The sequence below is a fragment of the Sus scrofa genome, chromosome 10 (assembly GCF_054392235.1).
Source record: "Sus scrofa isolate SSC_HxYL_T2T_F1_AM1 chromosome 10, Sscrofa_HxYL_maternal_Yorkshire_Landrace_v2.0, whole genome shotgun sequence".
In the NCBI taxonomy this organism is placed as follows: Eukaryota; Metazoa; Chordata; class Mammalia; order Artiodactyla; family Suidae; genus Sus; species Sus scrofa.
Window position 1 is genome coordinate 92,194,684 of NC_139392.1, and position 17,998 is coordinate 92,212,681.

The following is a 17,998-nucleotide window of genomic DNA, read 5'->3' on the forward strand; positions in this document are numbered from 1 at the left end:
ACCCTTAGTCTGAGAACTTCCATATGCTGCAGGCGTGGCCCTAAAAGAGACAAAAAAAAAAAAAAAGTTTATAATGTTTTCATAACACTTAAGGATTATTTGTATTTGTGTGTGTATGTGTGTGTCTATGATCTATTCATGTTCTTGATTATTTTTCTTTTGCATTTGTTCTTGTCAGTTTTTAGTAGCTCTTTATATATGTATAGACCAAGAAGACATTTGTCTTTTACATGAGAGGCAAACATTTCCCCAAACTTGTCATTCATGTGTCTTTGGAATTTGCTTCTGGCGGTGGTGGGGTTTGTTGCTGGTGTGTGTGCATGTGGTTTAGTTTATCGTGCAGAAGGTCCTTTCATGGGTTTATGAACTTATCACTGTGCAGAAGGCTTTGGAGCCAGGGGCCATCAGAATTCTCACTGATGTCCATTTTTAGTGACTGTTATATTAAATCCTCTCATCTCACTCCAGATTCCTCGCTTTTTTACACTAGTTGCTCTCACCTTGCAGATCACCACTTAGATGGTCCCTGGTGGTCCCTGCTTTTCACACTTTGACTTTGTCTGTTCACCTAGACTTTTGACTTCCAGAGAGCAGAGGCCTTGCCTCCCACATCAGCCTCCCCACGGTGCCCAGCACTGGGCTGGACAGTGACATGGGTCCCAGAAGCACCTGTTACAGACTTAGTGGCCCAATCCCTAGCAAGCCCTGGGAGGTCGGGCTGTCCCAAGGCGGGTAACTGAAAGCGCCCTCTTCTACCAAGCCCAGGGGGGCCCACCCTGTGGCAGATGCCAGGCTGTGCCCCGGGGACCAGGCCATGGAGAGCCCTGCCCATCTGGCCTTTCCCAGGCCCTTCTTCCCAGCTCCTAAGGCCTCCAGGAACCAGTCCTGCCCAGAGCGAGGTCAGAAATGGACTCCCCTGTAATTCCCCTCAGTGGGTGTCCCCTGTCCCAGCCGGCAGAGGCTTGACGGCAGCTGGCTGACGGAAGAGGAACCGAAACAAGCCAGCGGTTGGAGAAGCCATCGTTTTTAATGGGGTGGGGATGGGGGTTGGGGACGGCGGCGTGGGGGGGGGGGTGTGCAGGGGGTCTGGTGACAGGAGGGTGAGTCCTTGGTCTCCCGGCCTTGGCTGGGGTTGGTGGGCGGAAGGGGTCGGCTGCACGCCCTCTTCTGGGTCATCAGAGGGCCGCGTGGAGGGCAGGAGGGCGTGACCTCTGCCCTTCCCCGTGGGGGATGAGGAAGGAGAGGCCGAAGGCAGGGAGCGACATCAGTGGCCTCGTAGCTGGGCAGCAGGGACAATGCTGCACGGCTGTGTGTCTGGACAGAGGAGGGGGAGCTGGGCGGGGGGCAGGAAGGGGCAGAGGGGCTGAGCGGTGGAGCGGCCTGCGAAGCAGGGCCGATGCCTGTCACTACAGACGGGCCGAGGGCGCATCCCTCCCGGCCCGCCTCCTCCTCCCCCTGGACCGCCCTCCCGCGGGCCTCAGCGTCCGTCTACTTCCTCCGCCCAATCTGGGCCATCAGGTGGGCGTTGGCGGCTGCCTTGGCTCGCAGGTTCTTGGCCTTGGCGATGTTGAAAAGGACGTTCATGATGTTTGTGGGGACGTCGAGGGACAGCGTGAACTTGGTGCGCCGGTCGCTCTTGGCCTTGTCCTGGTACAGCCTCCCCTTGAGCTGGGGCTGGGGCAGGTACTTGTACCGGGTGCTTCCGGCGCCCCCGCCCCCCCCGGAGCCAGGGAAGGGCCGCTTCTCCTTGTCTTCCTCCTCCCCCTTCTCCTCGGCTGCTCCCGAGGGCGGGTCTTGGCTGGGGAGGAGCGGGAAGCTTCTCTTGCTCGGCAGGGGCGCGCCCCCCAGCTGGCCCTTCTTGGCCTCAGTCAGGGCTGCGTTGATGCAGCTGAAGAGGGTCTCGGCTTTGTGGAGCTTTTGGGAGAGGCTTGTCCTGGGGGCCCCGAGGAGCAGCAGCAGCAGGAAGGGGGCTGCAATCAGCATCTCTCCCTGCAGCAGAAAAGAGCATCAGGGGAGGGGTGTGAGAGGGCCTTCGGGTCGGGAAGGAGTCGGATTCCCAGCCAGCAGGGCTTTGTTAATGTTCAACTCCAGTGGTTCTCAGAGAGAGGTCTCTGGACCAGCAGCATCAGGGAAAATGTGTCAGACATGCAAAGAATCCTCCCCTCTTGCTCAAGATCTAGTAAATCAAAAACTCTGGGGCCAGCAATCTGCATTGTCACAAGCCCTTCCGATGCTTCTGATGACAGGTGATCCTGGCTTTAGAGGATCCAAACGTAGGAACTAGCTCGTAGCATGCGGGGGGAAGCAGTGTGGACACAGGTGAGACAGATGGAGGTTCAAATTCCAACTGTGTCTTTATTTGCCTGCGGGCTATGGGCAGATTACTTAACCTCTGAGAATTTCGACTTCCTCATCCGATAATTGGGGATAATAGCCTCTACCTTATAAAGGTGAAGTGACAGGTGAAAATGGAAAAGCTTCTGGTCTAACCAAATAACGAAGAAGCTTGGTTCATATCTGTTTACATAAAAATAATCTCCAGGTCCAGTTAGGATAAAACTCGGTTCATGAACAGCCATCTCGGAAGTGATAGACCTCTACCTATACATATAATAGAAGTTGTGAAAATGGATAAATAAGAATATAAATAATACAATATAAATTGTGTAATGTGTATATAAATACAAAATAAATATAGATACACAGCTATGCTGCATCGTCTCATCCTGCAGACCAGTATCCTTGTTCTGCTGTGTTTCTGGCTTTTATGTTTGGGCTGCATACCGTTCTCTCCATCCTAACCCAGGCAGGCTCCCCTTGCCTTGAAGTCAGTCTAAGTAAGCGGCTCTCCAGCTTCAGAGTGTTCAGAATCCCTTGAAGGGGAGTTCCTGTCGTGGCGCAGTGGTTAACGAATCCGACTAGGAACCATGAGGTTGCGGGTTCGATCCCTGCCCTTGCTCAGTGGGTTAACGATCCGGCGTTGCCGTGAGCTGTGGTGTAGGTTGCAGACGCGGCTCGGATCCCGCGTTGCTGTGGCTCTGGCGTAGGCCGGTGGCTACAGCTCCAATTCAACCCCTAGCCTGGGAACCTCCATATGCCGCGGGAGCTGCCCAAGAAATAGCAACAATAACAACAACAACAACAACAACAAAAAAGAATCCCTTGAAGGGATTGTTCAAAGCCGAGCTGCTGGGCCCATCCCACGTGTTTCTGCATCAGCAGGTTTGGGTCGAGGCCTGAGAATCAGCATTGCTAACACCTCCCTAGAGGACGCGGATGCTGTGGGTCCAGGGACTGCACTTAGAGAACCACTGTCTCAGATTCCCAGCCAATCTCTGAGCTCCTTAGAATTGTGTGCCCAGTTCCCGGAGACTCTTCTACAAGGGTGTGTTGACTGTGGGAAAAGTGGCCTTCCTCTTTTTTTCCATAGGGTGTTCAATAACCGGACTTCCGGCTTTATCATTTACTGAGGAGCTCGTTGGCTGTTCTGCATAAACCTACCATGAATCATGGCTTGAGCTGCCTCGCACCTTGGAGGCATCTTAAAGCCTGGGAGCACTTTCAAAGATTAAACAACAACAACAAAACAAAACCACAAAACCCAAAAACGAATTCACGGAGAGAGGGTTGGTACTGGTGGGAAAGTTACCTTTCTCTGTCGCTCTCTCCCTTTGTCCTCTGCTCCTCGCAGGGACCAGACCCAGCCCTGGCCTCCCACTGTGGCCCTCCTCACTGGGCTCCCCTGGGGCCCAGTAGGGGATTGAGCATGTGTTTCTCTCTCTCTCTCTCTCTTTCTCTCTCTCTCTCGCTCATTCTCACTCTCTCACTCTCTGTTTAGCTTTGTCCAGTGTCTGCTCCTGACTAGAGTCGGATTCCTAAGCTAGTTTCTCTCTTACATCCTTTGGGGTTTTTTTTTTTTGCCATCGCCCCTAGGGCACCAGCACCAAGGCTTGGGATTTCCCTGCCACCTGCTCTGAAAACAAGCGCTCCCCATGTAGATGAGATTTCAGGAGTAAAATCCTGCATCTTTAGTTTTCTTGTTTGGAGACCTGAAACTCAGCCATTCGTTGAAGGCAGTGCTTCTCTGAAGACACACACTTCTGAGAGCTGTGACAGTCACCCCGGGATGAGAGGCAGGGAGGGGACCTGACATTCAGAGCACCTGCGAGGGAGAGTGCCCGCAAAGGAAAAAGTGAAGCCAGAGGGCAGACGCGTGACCACAGCCATGCCCAGGGCCAGCCCCGTTTTCCAGTAGCAAAGAGACCGAGAGGGTCCCATTTGACCCAGTTCCTCTGCAGACACCAGCAAGGGGCTGAATTAAAAGACGCTTGCTGAAACTATGACCACTGAATGGAGGGAAGCATTAAGCGTTTCCAAAGGTGTTATAGTCATGCGCTGGGTAGAAGCCCCGAGTGTCACACGTATGCAAACCTCTAAGCAAATCACCCTCCAAGTGAGCAGAGGGGGTTTATTCGTGAAAGGTCCTCCCTGCAAAGAGGGAGGAGCAGGCAGGAGAAAGCTGATATGCCGGAGAGAACACTTGTCATGGACAGCATTCATGTGCATTTTCTTAAGTCGTTCATTCTCAGAAGTGCTCTGTGTGTGTGTGTGTGTGTGTGTGTGTGTGTGTGTGTGCACACACGCTAGATGGCAATGTCACAGGAGAACATTGAAAATAGGATTTCTCAGAACACTTGGACCTCGAATGCAGACCTCCAGCATCCTTCCCTTCGTGGGTGGCACCTAGTCATTGCAGGCATCTGTCCCCTTCCTCCAGTGTCCCCATTGTAGCCACAGGAAAGGGCCCTGGAATTTGAGGGCAGAGGTCCTGAGCTGGCAACGTCCCTCACCCTCAAATGCCCTCAGTGGACCCCGTAGCCTGTCAGTGGCCACCTCCTAAAGAGGAGACATCACCTGCCTCACAGGTGTGTGGGGAGAATGAAAGGAGATGCATCTGATCACCAGTGAGTGTGAGCATCCTCCTGCTCCGGCAGACGGGGAGGGGTCCTAGCCCGCAGTTTCTAAGCCCCCTGCCCTCATCCGCCTGCCTCTTTCACGTGATTTTCATGCTCAGAACTGGGCTTTGTTCAGAAAACTCTTCGTAAGCACCTATTCTGTCTCCCTTGGTAAAGGCAGATCTCCCTACCCACAAAGGGAGGATCCGTTTGCCCCCCAGGAATCATCCCCGTGGTCCCTTGGGGACCGACCTCTCCTTGTTGGAAACACAGACCCTGCTGTTCAGCACTGCACACCCCAGGTGCTTGCAACCCGGACCTCTCACCCCGTCCAGTCCCCAGCACCTCCTGCCTGACTCGGGGCAAATCAGCTTAGGCAGCCGAGCCTTACCTGTGAGCGGACTTCCCTCCGATCGTGGAAATGCCTGTGAGGTGGGTGGCAGCTTCAGGACCGGGGGGTCTGCTCCAGGAGCATCCCCCTGAACTCCTGTCTCCGCTGGGGTCGCCGGCTCCTCTTCTTGTATTGGTCCTAAGTGGGCCGTGATACTTCCTCTCTATGGAAACCACTCCACTCCCTCGTGTGCGAATATATAAAAGTGACAGGTCACAGGGTGGATCGTAAATCCACACGCGGGCATCTACACTGGGATGCAGTTCCGTTTAAAACACCACCCCACCAGCTGGCCGCGTCACGGAGCTGACGGGCTGTCTGCCTCGGCCACCCTCCTACCCACCTTCGCTCTCAGCCCTCCCGTCACCTCCCACTGCCCTTCCTGCCCTAGCAACTCGCTTGTTGATAAGAAGGAGAGGAAAAAAACCTCCGCTGAGCGGAGAAGCAGCTTCTTGGAAGAGTTTTATGCCTGATCTTAGTTTGTATTCACTTCGGCCTTCCCCCATGCCCGTGCCTTTACCCCTCCTTCTGGAAACCTGGAGCCAGGACCTGCTTTGGGAGCAGAGAAGGCAGCTGTGCCTTCACCTGCTGCCCTGTGGTACCTGTGGGGTCTGACCTGCAGTGTTGTCCCCGGCTGCTCATAAGGCTCTAACTGTCCTGTTGATCTAAGATCACACTGAAAGGCCAGGTGTGCACCGGAGCTTTGGTGGGAAATCACTGGTGTTTCGCCCCTTTTTATTCATCATTCATCCAACATCTTTTGAGCACCTGCTGTGTGCCAGGTACTGCCAGGGCCCTCAGGAATTCAAAGTGAGTTAAGATCCTTGTGCTTGTAGGGCATCAGCAGTTTTAGCGAGAACTGTAAGAGCTGCTGAATTTCTGTGTGGCATATGCCATGGCACGAAGGGAGCATCCGTGTCCTGGGGACTCAGGAAAGGTGCTGGACCAGAGCAGAGCAGAGCAGAGGGATTTCAGATGGAGGAGGTCTGGGATGGAGAAACGGAGGCAGAGAGCTTCAGCACAAGGCGGGGGCGGGGGGGGGGCTGGGCTCACTCTGGGAAGACCTCTGAGCAGGGGTCTCACTCTGAATGCAAGGGTGCAGGTGCAGGGGAAGTAAGGCAGGTGACCCCTGAATCACAGTCGAGGACTGAGAGAGGTGACTGGCATTGCTGACAGTAGGGTGAGAATCCAGGTCTCACGTGGCCCCCGGGCTCTTTCCCCCTTGATCCTTGGGGCTTCCCTGTTGTGAGGGGCCGGGCCGGACCCAGATCTCTCCAGGTCTCCAGACCACAGCTCCCCGTCCTGGGTGGGCACCTATAGCTCTTGAAACTCATCAGCCTCGGCCTTGGACGTGAGGGACTGGACCTCACGCCTGCCCCTTCTCTTGGAGCTGCCTGGCTGGCGTCCTCCCGAGATGCGTGGCAACACGGAACTAGGAGATGCCAACTCACTCATTCACATGTTCTGGTCTTTGGGAGAAGGTGGTGGGTTTTGTTCGTTTTCCCCATTTCAGATCACTAGGCAGTAATGGGATTTGTATAGCTTGAGGGACAGATAGGAATCTGAGTTTAATTCCCTTCCGTGTGTTTCTGAGTCTGAAAGGCCAGGGAGGCAGCCTTATGAAGATGCCCAACGTGGCTGCTCTAGAGCAGGAATCTCAGCCTCGGCCCTGCTGACATTGCGTGGGCTGTCTGAGCTTTGCAGGTGTTTAGCACCTACCTGTTTGATGCAGTAGCTACCCTCCCTTGCCCAGCTGTGACAGCCAAAAATGCCTGCAGGTATATCCCCCGGGGGGCAAATTCCTCCGCCACCCCTGCTGGGAACCACTGCCCTAGGGTGTGGGCTTTGGAGAAACAGAAAATGAACACTGGCTTCTTTTTGGCCATCTGCCCTGGCTCCACGGAACCACCCAGATCTTCGTATCAGGGGCGGGTGGGTGTCCTCTGTACATCCACCTGGGTTCTCTCTGCCCATCCTGGGGGGGCTTGGGATTAGCTGTAGGCTCCCAGGAGCTCTGAGGGTGAGCAGGCAGCCCCCCAGACAGGATGCCCACGGCGGGGTAGGGGGGGGGTACAGTCCGAAGGCCCTTTTCTTTCTTTCTTTTTTTTTTGCCATTTCTTGGGCCGCTCCTGCGGCACTTGGAGGTTCCCAGGCTAGGGGTCTAATTGGAGCTGTAGCCGCTGGCCTACACCAGAGCCACAGCAACGCCGGATCCGAGCCACGTCTGCCACCTACACCACAGCTCACGGCAACGCCGGATCCTTAACCCACTGAGCGAGGCCAGGGATCGAACCCGCAACCTCATGGTTCTTAGTCCGATTCGTTAACCACTGCGCCATGACGGGAACTCCCGAAGGCCCTTTTCTTGGAGATGAAAACTTCAAGAAGCCGTCTGTTTGCTTTACACTTGAAAACTGCTTCTGGCTGCATCTGACGGAGGACTGGGGAGAACCGTGGACAGAAAGCGGACTATTGGGGCACAAACATCGCCGGGGCGCCGGGTCCTGTAAACCAGGCCGTCCCTCCCCATCCCCCGTGAATCAGGGATGTAAATACTCTGTAGAGAGCACATGGAGGGTCCAGGTAGGGAGGAAATCGGATCCTCTTCATAGACAGACAGAAATGGCTTTTATTTCTTTATTTTATTAAAAACATTTTTTTTCACGGCCGCCCCCACGGCATGTGGACGTTCCTGGGCCAGGGGCTGACTCTGAGTTGTAGCTGTGACTTAGGCTGTAGCTGTAGCAATGCCAGATCCTTTAATCCACTGCGCAGGGCCGGGGTTGAACCTGCACCTCTGCAGGGCCCCAGCTACTGCAGTCAGATTCTTAACCCACTGTGCCGCAGCGGGAACTCAGAAATGGCTGTTATGTATAAACGTCATTTCACCAAAGTGCCCAAAGCACTTATACATAGTGACATAATTATTTTCTCAATGTCTGAACCAAGCAGTGAAAAAAAGGGGGGGATGAGGGAATCTTAGGGATACTTGATTATAGAAGAGAGGGTTTACCTTGGCGCCAGGAGAGAGGGCGTGCACTTCTGCCTCTGTCGCTAGTTGGGCTGTTGAACGGTGACCGTCGCTTACATTCTCGGCTCTTGTTTCCTGTTTTATAAAATGTAGGATCATGTGCCTTCCACTTTTTCTAAGATTGACGACACAAGACAGTATTTGTTAAGAATTAGGTCAAGTTTTACATGGAGGCAGAGGTTTACTGTCATCCTTATTTTTTAAGTTGTCCCTTATGTCCCTTACTGATTTTTAGTTTACGTGACTCAGGTTTGGGAGGGTGTCTCGTACTCTCCCACTGGGTTTGCCAGTTTGTCAATTTCTTCTTGTAAGTCGGTCCATTTTTTGCTTTGTGTATTTGGAGTGTTGGATACATACCAATGGCCCCCTTTATCATCTTACTATCAATCCTTTTATGCCAAAGAACACTTTTTTTGTCTTATAATCTGCTTTATCTGATATCAAAACAGCTATTCTGGTTTTTTGTTGATTAACATTTGCTTGGTGGATTTTTTTCTGGTCTTTTATGTGTCAAAATTCTTTTGTAAATGGCGTATACTGGAGGTTAAATAAATCTACTCTAATGATCTCTGTATAAACAAGGCCTTTGACACGTGCGTGCTAATAATGATTACTGGTGTGTTTGGATTATTTTCTGCCACTTTACATTGCGTTTTTGTTTTTTTTTTTGTTTTTTTAATGGCTGCACCTGTTCCATATGGCAGTTCCCGGGCTAGGGGTTGAATTGGAGCTGCGACTGAGGCTTATGGCACAGCCACGCAGGATCCCAGCCATTTCTGCGACCTGTGCCACAGCTTGTGGCAGTGCTGGATCCTTAACCCACTGAGCAAGGCCAGGGATTGAACCCTCATCCTCACGGAGGCTATATTGGGTTCTTAACCCACTGAGCCACAGTGGGAACTCCACATTGTGCTTTCTATTGGCTCTGTTTTTTCCCCTGTGTTTCTATATTCCTGTTTTTCCTTTTTCATATCCTAGTTTGATTAATTTTTCATTTTTCCTTCTATTAATTTATAAAATAAGCACTTAAAGCTGCAATTTGTCCTCTATGCACCGTTTCACTCCATCCTACAGCAGATGGAGCGGCGCCCCCTTTAACCCGGTGAAATTATTCTCATTTGCTGGGTCGGGAGACCCTTGCTTTGACTCCTTTTTCTCCCAACGGGCAGGGCTGACTTAATTACTAATATCTGCAATAACAGCACAGCCATTACACTGCGTTCACGTCCAGTCCTTTTTGATGTGGGTTCTTCAACGCTGCCTCCCATGGACCTGTCATAAACTGGTCTCAGTGGACTTTGCATCCAAAGCCTGTCTCCAAGTCCAGGTGCACGGGCGAGTTATAGACATTTTATGATCCCTCTAATGGACCCTTGGTGGCTGATTGATTCCTAGAGCAAAGCTCCCTGGGGGCCAGGGGGCAGGAAAGCTGCCTCCCTCAGGGCCACATCAAATGGAGAATCAAAGCTTTCCGTCTCTCTCCAGGGAGAGGGGACATCGGCTTCCTGGATGGCTTTGCGTGGCTTCCAGACTTGGATCCAGCCACGGTGGTCTGTTTACCTGATGTGTAGACAAAGGGATCAACACCCCCAGATCCACTTGGGGGTTACATTTTCTCTAGTGACAAAAGAATTGGAAACGCTTCCAAACTTCACGAAGCAGCAGACGGGGCATGTGCTCCTGGACGGAGGTCCAGGGCGACTGGCTCACCCACGGTTCTGCTCCCAGGCAGTCAGCAGTCACAGTGTCCGAGTAGCTCACAGTCTTCCAGGTGCAGTAAACCCTTCTCTGCCACCCCCAGCATGAAGCATGTGCTGGAAGCTCTGTCTACATGCCTGCAGGGTAGCCGGGTACAGTGCTCAATCAATTCACCAATCAATGAATCAATCAATCAATCAGAAAGAAAATCAGCGTGTTCCTACCTTTCGTGAGGTCTAATTCTGTCTCCCTTGGCAAGTCGAGGCTTTGGAGCCGGTTGTGGTCCACGCCTGCCTGTGTCTGTTTGTCTGTAAACTGCATGAGACTGAGATTGACCCGGGGGAAGGCACCGCTAACACAGCATCTGAACTTTAGTAGAGACTCAACAGATAAAGTCAGTTCTCCTTATTCAGGGAGCTGTGGTCTGTAAAGTTATCATGAATGAGAAAGTCGCAAAAACACTCTCCTTACTCTGAGGAATTGGGCTCCTGCCCGCCTCTGGCGACATTGTCATTAAAGAGTTCATACAGAACCTTGTTTTATGCGTGTCTCTGCTTAAAGACACCTTATCGAACATATATTGCTGATCCATTAACACGACCTCACAGCGACAGAGCTGTAGCTCATGCCTGGATGAGGCTGATCTGTGTGTTTGCACATCAGCCTTCTTACAGAACACTAGACACCCGAGAGCCACTTTTTTCTGGCGGGGGGGGGGGGTGCTGTGCCTGTGGCACATGTAAGTTCCTGGGCCAGGGATTGAACCGTGCCACAGCAGCGACCTGAGCTGCTGCAGTGACAATGCCGGATCCTTAACCTGCTGAGCCACAAGAGAACCCCTCATGGCCATTTTTTTTTTTTTTTTTTTTGCCATTTCTTGGGCCGCTCCAGCGGCATATGGAGGTTCCCAGGCTAGGGGTCTAATTGGAGCTGCAGCCACTGGCCTACGCCAGAGCCACAGCAACGCGGGATCCGAGCCGCGTCTGCAACCTACACCACAGCTCATGGCAATGCCAGATCGTTAACCCACTGAGCAAGGGCTGGTATCGAACCCACAACCTCATGATTCTTAGTCGTATTCGTTAACCACTGCGCCACGATGGGAACTCCCCTCATGGCTATTTTAAACAGCAAAATCACCAACCAAAAAAGCACAAAAATGATAAAACATGGCAGGAAATATTTTGCCAAAAGGACACTTGTTTGCTGTGAGAACTAAAGCCAGATCATTTTGCCTTCCCTGGGAACATGTGTATCGGATGACTCAAATTTTTCACCATGTACCTGTTCCTGAATGATTGGGAAAGCGCCACCGGATTTAATTTTGGAGATATGAAAAAAATGTTATGAGTGTTTTGTATTATTTTATGAGCTGGTCAGTCAGGTGCAGCCACAAAAGAATGCGGGAGAAAACAAAGTTTACTTTACTTGTAGGTCCTGGAAGCAGGAGGCACGGCCGCCACGCAGGGCCACGTGGAGAAGCACCAGGCTGGTCAGGAGCAAGGGGAGCGTGCAGAGTGAGGCCCTTCCTGGGCTCACAGGGGGACCAGGGGGGGCCAGGCAGGGCAGGAGAGCAGGGTGGGCTGACCAGCTTGAATAATGGGGGGCTTTGGGCTATCGGGCTGTCCCTGGGGGCCTGGCACCAGGCCCTGGACGAGGGCAGAGGGGATGGCCCCTGGGTGCTTGGCATGCAGAGGGGTTCTGGCTGTGGGGTGGCTGGTTTGCATTTTGCAGGTGTGCTCCCTGGGGGGCCCTTTGCCATCTCTGAGACCTGGTTCATCCCAGGAGGCACCAGCTTTCTCCCCAGCGAGAGAGCTTCTTCGAGGTGACAAAAAATCATAATACACAGAAAGTTAAAACTACATTCAACCCAGTAAGCAACTGCAGTGCAGAATCTGTGAAAAATGAGGACAACTCTGTGTGGTAAATGGAAGAATGAAGACAGGAAACCGGAAGCTACCGCTGCAAGTTTTTCTTTTGCAACAAGTTCACCTTTTGACCAGAACAGGAGGAACCTAAAAATTCAAGCGACAAACGCATATGCTCACTTCTGCCACCTCTGCCCTGGGGTGAGGGTACCCAGGGACGTGGGTTCTTGCCTGAGACCAGTGGAGACAGGCTTGGACTTGTGCATAGTTAGCGGTTAGAACTGAAATCCCTACCAAATGCTCTCTGTGGGCGCTCACCCTACCTGGGACTCAACGAGGAAATGAAGAGAACTCGAGGATGCCTTAAACGGCAGGTGTAAACGCAGAACTGAATGGACTGGGGACGTGAGGATGTTTGGTGAGAATGGTCGAATCCCCAGGATTCGGAAGGCTGTGTGAGCGAAAGAGTCAGCACCGCTGGGGCTGTGCCCGGAGAGTCTTATCGCAGGAGTTAAATATCTCCTTACTAATTGTTAAAATTGAATGATTATTGAAGTATAGTTGGTTTACAACGCTTCTTCAAGTTCTGTTGTACAGGACAGTGACTCAATCACAGGCATTTCCCTGTGCTGTACAGTGGGTGCCACTGCTTATCCACTCCAGACATAACTGTTTGTGTCCCCAAAGCCCCCCCAAAGTCCATCCATCCCACTCCCTCCCCTTTCCCCCCCTGGGAACCCCACGTCTGCTCTTCTTGGCCATGATCTGTTTCTGCTTTTTTTTTTTTTTTTTAGATAATTAAAAAAAAATATTCTTATAGGTTGAAATGCTAATATTTTGGATAGAGCGGGTTAAGAAAAATGTTATTCAAGTTAGTTTCACTTGTTTCTTTTTACTTTAGAAAATGTGGCTATGCGGACGTTAACACTACACATAACGTTACCGCCTTCTGTCTCTATTGGACAGTGTTCTTCCAGCTAAATCATGATGTATTTGGGGAGGCCGAACTGTGCCGTGGGAAAATCTTGCACTTTGAAATCAGATAAGTTTGTTTTTACAACATGAATGTGGATGATTTTTTTTTGGGGGGGGCAGTGTTTTAGATTTTTGGGGGCCAGAGATTCCTCATCAGCAAAAGTGAGGGCGACGGTACCCGACACGTTTGGCTGCTGTGAGATTTGTGCCACAGTGTCGTTACTGGCCCAGCTCTGAGCCTAAGCAAGGGGCTCATGAGGTGTGTGGGTCCTCCCTCTTCTTGGCAACTGAGCTAGAACGCTCTTGACTTGAGCCAATCACGTGCCAGTGCGTGAGAGAAACTGTCTCTTCACACGCTTGTCAGCTTCGAATGTTAACACAAGAAACATGTTTCCCATTTGTGTTCATTTGCTTCTCTTCACATGGCTGAGGCTGAAGCTTTTCCAGACACTGCTGGTGGTCGTGTAAGCTTTCTAAAATGATTCATCAAGAATCTTGTAAAAGTTTTTTACTCTTTTATCCAATAATTTCTTTCTGCAAATCTTTAGGCCAGTTAGTCAGCAGTAAGGATCAAGATACCTGTTTGACACCCGGGGCATATGCTGGGGAATCTTGATCGGGTTCAAAAGGTTACGTCTAAGTGACAGTGGGACGTTGTTTCTACCGTCCCACAGGTGAGGAAAGTGGCGAGATGGCCGTGTGGCCCTAGGGGTGGGGATGCCAGCTGCATGGTTAGGGTTAGGTGCTCATGCTGGTGTGAGTGTGTGTGTGTGTAACTCTTGTTGAATCACACTAGGAATCCATGGCAGACTGAGGAAAGAAGGCAAAAGCCATCTGACTCCTAGAACTGTGTCAAATACATGTTAATGTTTAATCTGCAAAATCTAGAACAAGGTAGAGCTACTAAAAATTTGCACATATATATGCGCTAATATCTATTATATAAGTATAATATACTAGTATTATAGTATATAGTATATTTTGTATTTTTGCTAGTATATACTATGTGATATATAATATGTATTTCTAGCATATATTTCATAGTATAACCATTTCTCTCACATACACACACACACATATATGAAATGAGGCTGACCATTTGAAAAAATATACATATACGCAATTGCAGTCGATCCCATATAGTTGAACAGATATTCTTTAGGTCTTCTAAGTGGCTTTGTCTCCGTGAACTTTTCTAGAATTCTAAAACGCTTGTCCTAATAGAGACCTCACGGTCTGGTTCAAGCACTTGGCTAGGGTCACACACAGGTCACCCTCAGGGCGCAGGCTCCTGCACGAACATTCTCGAGGGTTCTCTCTCTTGAAAAGCTGGCTGAGGCTGCGTTTCTGTCCATGGGGAGGGAACAGAACTCGCCTTGAGTGGGAGAGATTGTTTTAGACATGGAGCCCATAATTGAAGATAATAGTATTGAAATGAAATTAAAAGGAGAGATTATGAGATATTTATTCAAAAAGATAAGTGTAGGGAGTCCAGTTGCATTGAGATTCCATTTCGTCTCGAATAATCAAGGAAGGATGAAGAATGTGTGTTTGGGTTTACGCAGCTCGATGCCTGGGTGAGAGGGCAGTGCTACCCGCTAGTTCGCTTTCAGAGTGTGAAATCATGCAGTCAATTTCCATTATAGAAGCGAAGGAGCAACTCAAGTTTCAAGGCGTGTGCTGGTGTGTGTATACATGTGTGCAGGACGGGGAAAGGAGGGAGAGTAAATGATGGATAAATCTGCAGTTTGGGCCGGTGGTTGTAATGAGGGTCGGGAGAGAAGCTGCTACAAGCAGGAAGACCAGATTCATCTGCGATGCCAGGTCACTGGCGGGAATGGGCCCGGACCCCCCCTCTTTGATGCCTTCCCTTGTTTTGCGCCCTAAGCCGGAAAATGAACACCCCTTTGCCGTTCTGCCTGCACCCAACAATGCCCTGGATTCCTTACTCTGAGAAAAAAGAAGAGGAACATAAGCAGAATGAAAGGCAGATATTATGATAGAACGTTCCCTCTTTATCCTACTATAGTAGAAACAGTCAGTAAATCCAATCATCCCTCAAATCATGTCTATTGGAGCCCCGCGAAGCACAAGGAACATAGGTGCTAAATACTTGGTCCTAAGTCCTACAGTAAGTATTAAGTCCTAGAGGAGCCTGATGCTCAAAGTGTGGTCCATAGACCCACAGCCTCAGCATCCCTGGGAGCTTGTTACAGATGCAGAATCCCAGATCTCGCCCCAGACCGCATGAATCAAAATCTGCCTTTTCATAAGCAGTGGGAAGGGCAAACAAATGGCTTCAGCACAGGAATGTGTCTATAGACAAGTTCGAGGAATCAGGTGATCGAATGGGAAGTGAGTCTGGCAAGACGGGGGTTCGTAGATGCAAACTGTTAGGTTTGGGCTGGGGAAGCCATGAGGTCCTACTGTACAGCACTGGGAACTATGTCCAAGCTCTTGGGTTAGAACACGATGGAAGAGAGTATGAAAAAAAAGAAGGTACATATGTGCATGACTGGGCTGCTCCGCTGTGCAGCAGAATTTGAAGGAACACTGTAAATTAACTATTCTTTCACATTTTTTTTTTTTTAAAGGGAAACTATCAGCTTTTAAACTCTTTGTGAAACCCAGCTTGACTTCATTCCAGTGAAAGCTGAGGGGAAGCGTGTCCCTTGCGTCCTGTTAGGGTCCGTCACTTTGGGAAGGACATAGTGTTCCCATGGTGGGGGGCTGGAAGTGGGTGAATTAGAGATATTGTTCAGTAAGACACCCCCAGAAATAGCTGAGCCACTCTCAGGGGCGGTGAGGATGGCAGGTCCTCGTAGCCGGAGGACATGGGGGTACAGTATTCACAGCCATAGCGAGAGCTTATTTTATATCCTGCCCTTTCCCCCCTCTCACTGCATTTCTGAACACTTCAAAATCTGCTTCTCTTCCTGCTCACCCAAGACTGATGTTCCCACCTTGTGTCCCATGAATAATAACATTCTTGCCTTCACTTTGCACCTGCGTATCAGGTGCGTGGCTCCTGGGCTGCTCCTGCTCCCCTGCAGGAAAGGGGGGTCTGAAGAGCCATCTCGGTTAGCAGCAGGCACCCGAGCCATCCCAGGGTTTGCAGAAAAATAACTGCTAACATTGTACCGCGTAGAAGCAGGCAGAGAAGCCTGGGTGAAACTGAGCTGCTAATGAGAGCATCCCTGCTCTTTGGAATCTTCCTGCAGAAGCTCAGAGGTGAAAATGAGATCATCCCAGACAACAATTCCTTGTTCATCCTTCTCTCCCAGGGTTATTTTCAAATGTCTGCACTGTGTTATGGAAGAGATGGCTGGCTTGTCACTGCTGTGCCCCGATGGTGGCTCCACTACCCCCTTGTCAAATAAGAGAGTAGCCCAAATAAGTCTCTGGGCACTCGTTCTCTTAAATTGGAGCTACAGCTGCAGGCCTGAACCACAGCCACAGCAACACGGGATCCGAGCTGTGTCTACAACCTACACCCATCTCTCGGCAACGCTGGATCCTTAACCCACTGAGCAAGGCCAGGGATCAAATCTGCGTCCTCATGGATGCTAGTCAGATTTGTTTCTGTTGAGCTGCGACAGGAACTCCAGAATACCTATTAATTTAAGTGCACATGAACTAGTCACCAGATACACCATATTCTGAGTCATAAATAAGCTTTAATAAATTAAACAAATACTACAAACTACGTTGTTAGACTATAAAATAATTAGACTGTGGAAATAACACAATGATGCCTGGAAAAATCCCCTGATTTTTGGAAGTTAAACAAAAGCAATTCTAAATAATCCATAAAACAAAGAGGAAGCCACAGGAAAAGTAAGAACTATTTATAATTAAATGAAAACTAAAAAAACCAATGTAGTAAGAATTGTGGTATGCATCTTTCTTTCTTTCTTTCTTTCTTTCTTTCTTTCTTCCTTCCTTCCTTCCTTCCTTTCCTTCTTCCATCCATCCTTCCTTCCTTCCTTCCTTCCTTCCTTCCTTCCTGGGGGGCTGTCCCTGCAGCATACAGAAGTTCCCAAGCCAGGGGTCAAATCAGAGCTTCAGTTGCCGGCCTACACCACAGCCACAGCAACGCAGGATCCTTAACCCAACGAGAAAGGCTAGGGATCGAACCTGTGTCCTCATGGATAGTAGTTGAGTTCATTACCACTGAACCACTAGGGGAATTTCTGTGGTATGTATTTAAAGCAGTGCAAAAATACATAAATGCTTATATTAGAGAAGAAGAAAGGCCTTATACATGACTCCACATATAAAAATTAGCTCAAAATTAAATATTAAGACCTAAATGTAAAACCTAAAACTATAAAACTCCTGAAGAAAATACGGGAAAAATATTTTATGGCATTGGATTAGGCAAATATTTTAAGATACAATGTCAAAGGCTTGATCCATTAAAAAAAAAAGATTTATTAAGATCAAGAGTTTTGCTCTTCAAAGATCACCTGTGAGAGAATGAAAAGGTAAGACACAGACTAAAAATATTTACACGTCGAAGACTTATAAACAAGCCTTCTCAAATATTAAAAAGGTTTTCAGCACTACAGAACCATGCTGCTCTTCCCACTAAATTTAGTTTGTGGTTTGGATTCTATGGTTATTTTTTTCATTAGATATTCTTACTTATATCAGCAGGTGATAGGTTTATTATTGTTACTTTGAAGTGCATTAATACATATTAAAAATTTCCTGTTTTGATGTTGATTGGGATGCTTATTGATAGATATCACCCATGTAAATGAAAGCTCTCTGGTGTTCTCTTTAGAGTATGAATGGGTCCTGAGACCAGGATGTTTGAGATTCACTGTTACAGGCAGGAGATACTACAGCGGTTTAGCACCAGAATGTTCTATAGTTGTTTTAGCCGAGGGTTCAATGGGAGAGGCTCCTGCGAAAATCGAGGAATATTTGTTTTAAGATCGGTGTGTTTTTTGTTAAATGCCCAGGTTGGCTCAAGCTCTAAGACGGCCCTTCCGTGCCCATGTTCCATTCCTGCTATTTATTTTAGTCTCATAGGCATCACCAGTTACTCCAGCAGGTGCTTCAGGCGCACTTT

The 17,998-nt window shown here is 49.6% G+C and overlaps 1 protein-coding gene across 1 annotated transcript; it reads right to left on the bottom strand.

Moving 5' to 3' along the window:
• Nucleotides 1–1,024: 1,024 nt before the first annotated feature.
• UCN3 (urocortin 3) lies at nucleotides 1,025–5,626 on the bottom strand. The gene is made up of 2 exons (XM_003130826.5): nucleotides 5,347–5,626; nucleotides 1,025–1,989 (listed from the first exon to the last, which is right to left on the bottom strand). The coding sequence occupies exon 2, from the start codon at nucleotides 1,981–1,983 to the stop codon at nucleotides 1,489–1,491; it is 495 nt and encodes a 164-aa protein (XP_003130874.4). The 5' UTR covers nucleotides 1,984–1,989; nucleotides 5,347–5,626; the 3' UTR covers nucleotides 1,025–1,488.
• Between the last annotated feature and the right edge of the window lie 12,372 nt (nucleotides 5,627–17,998).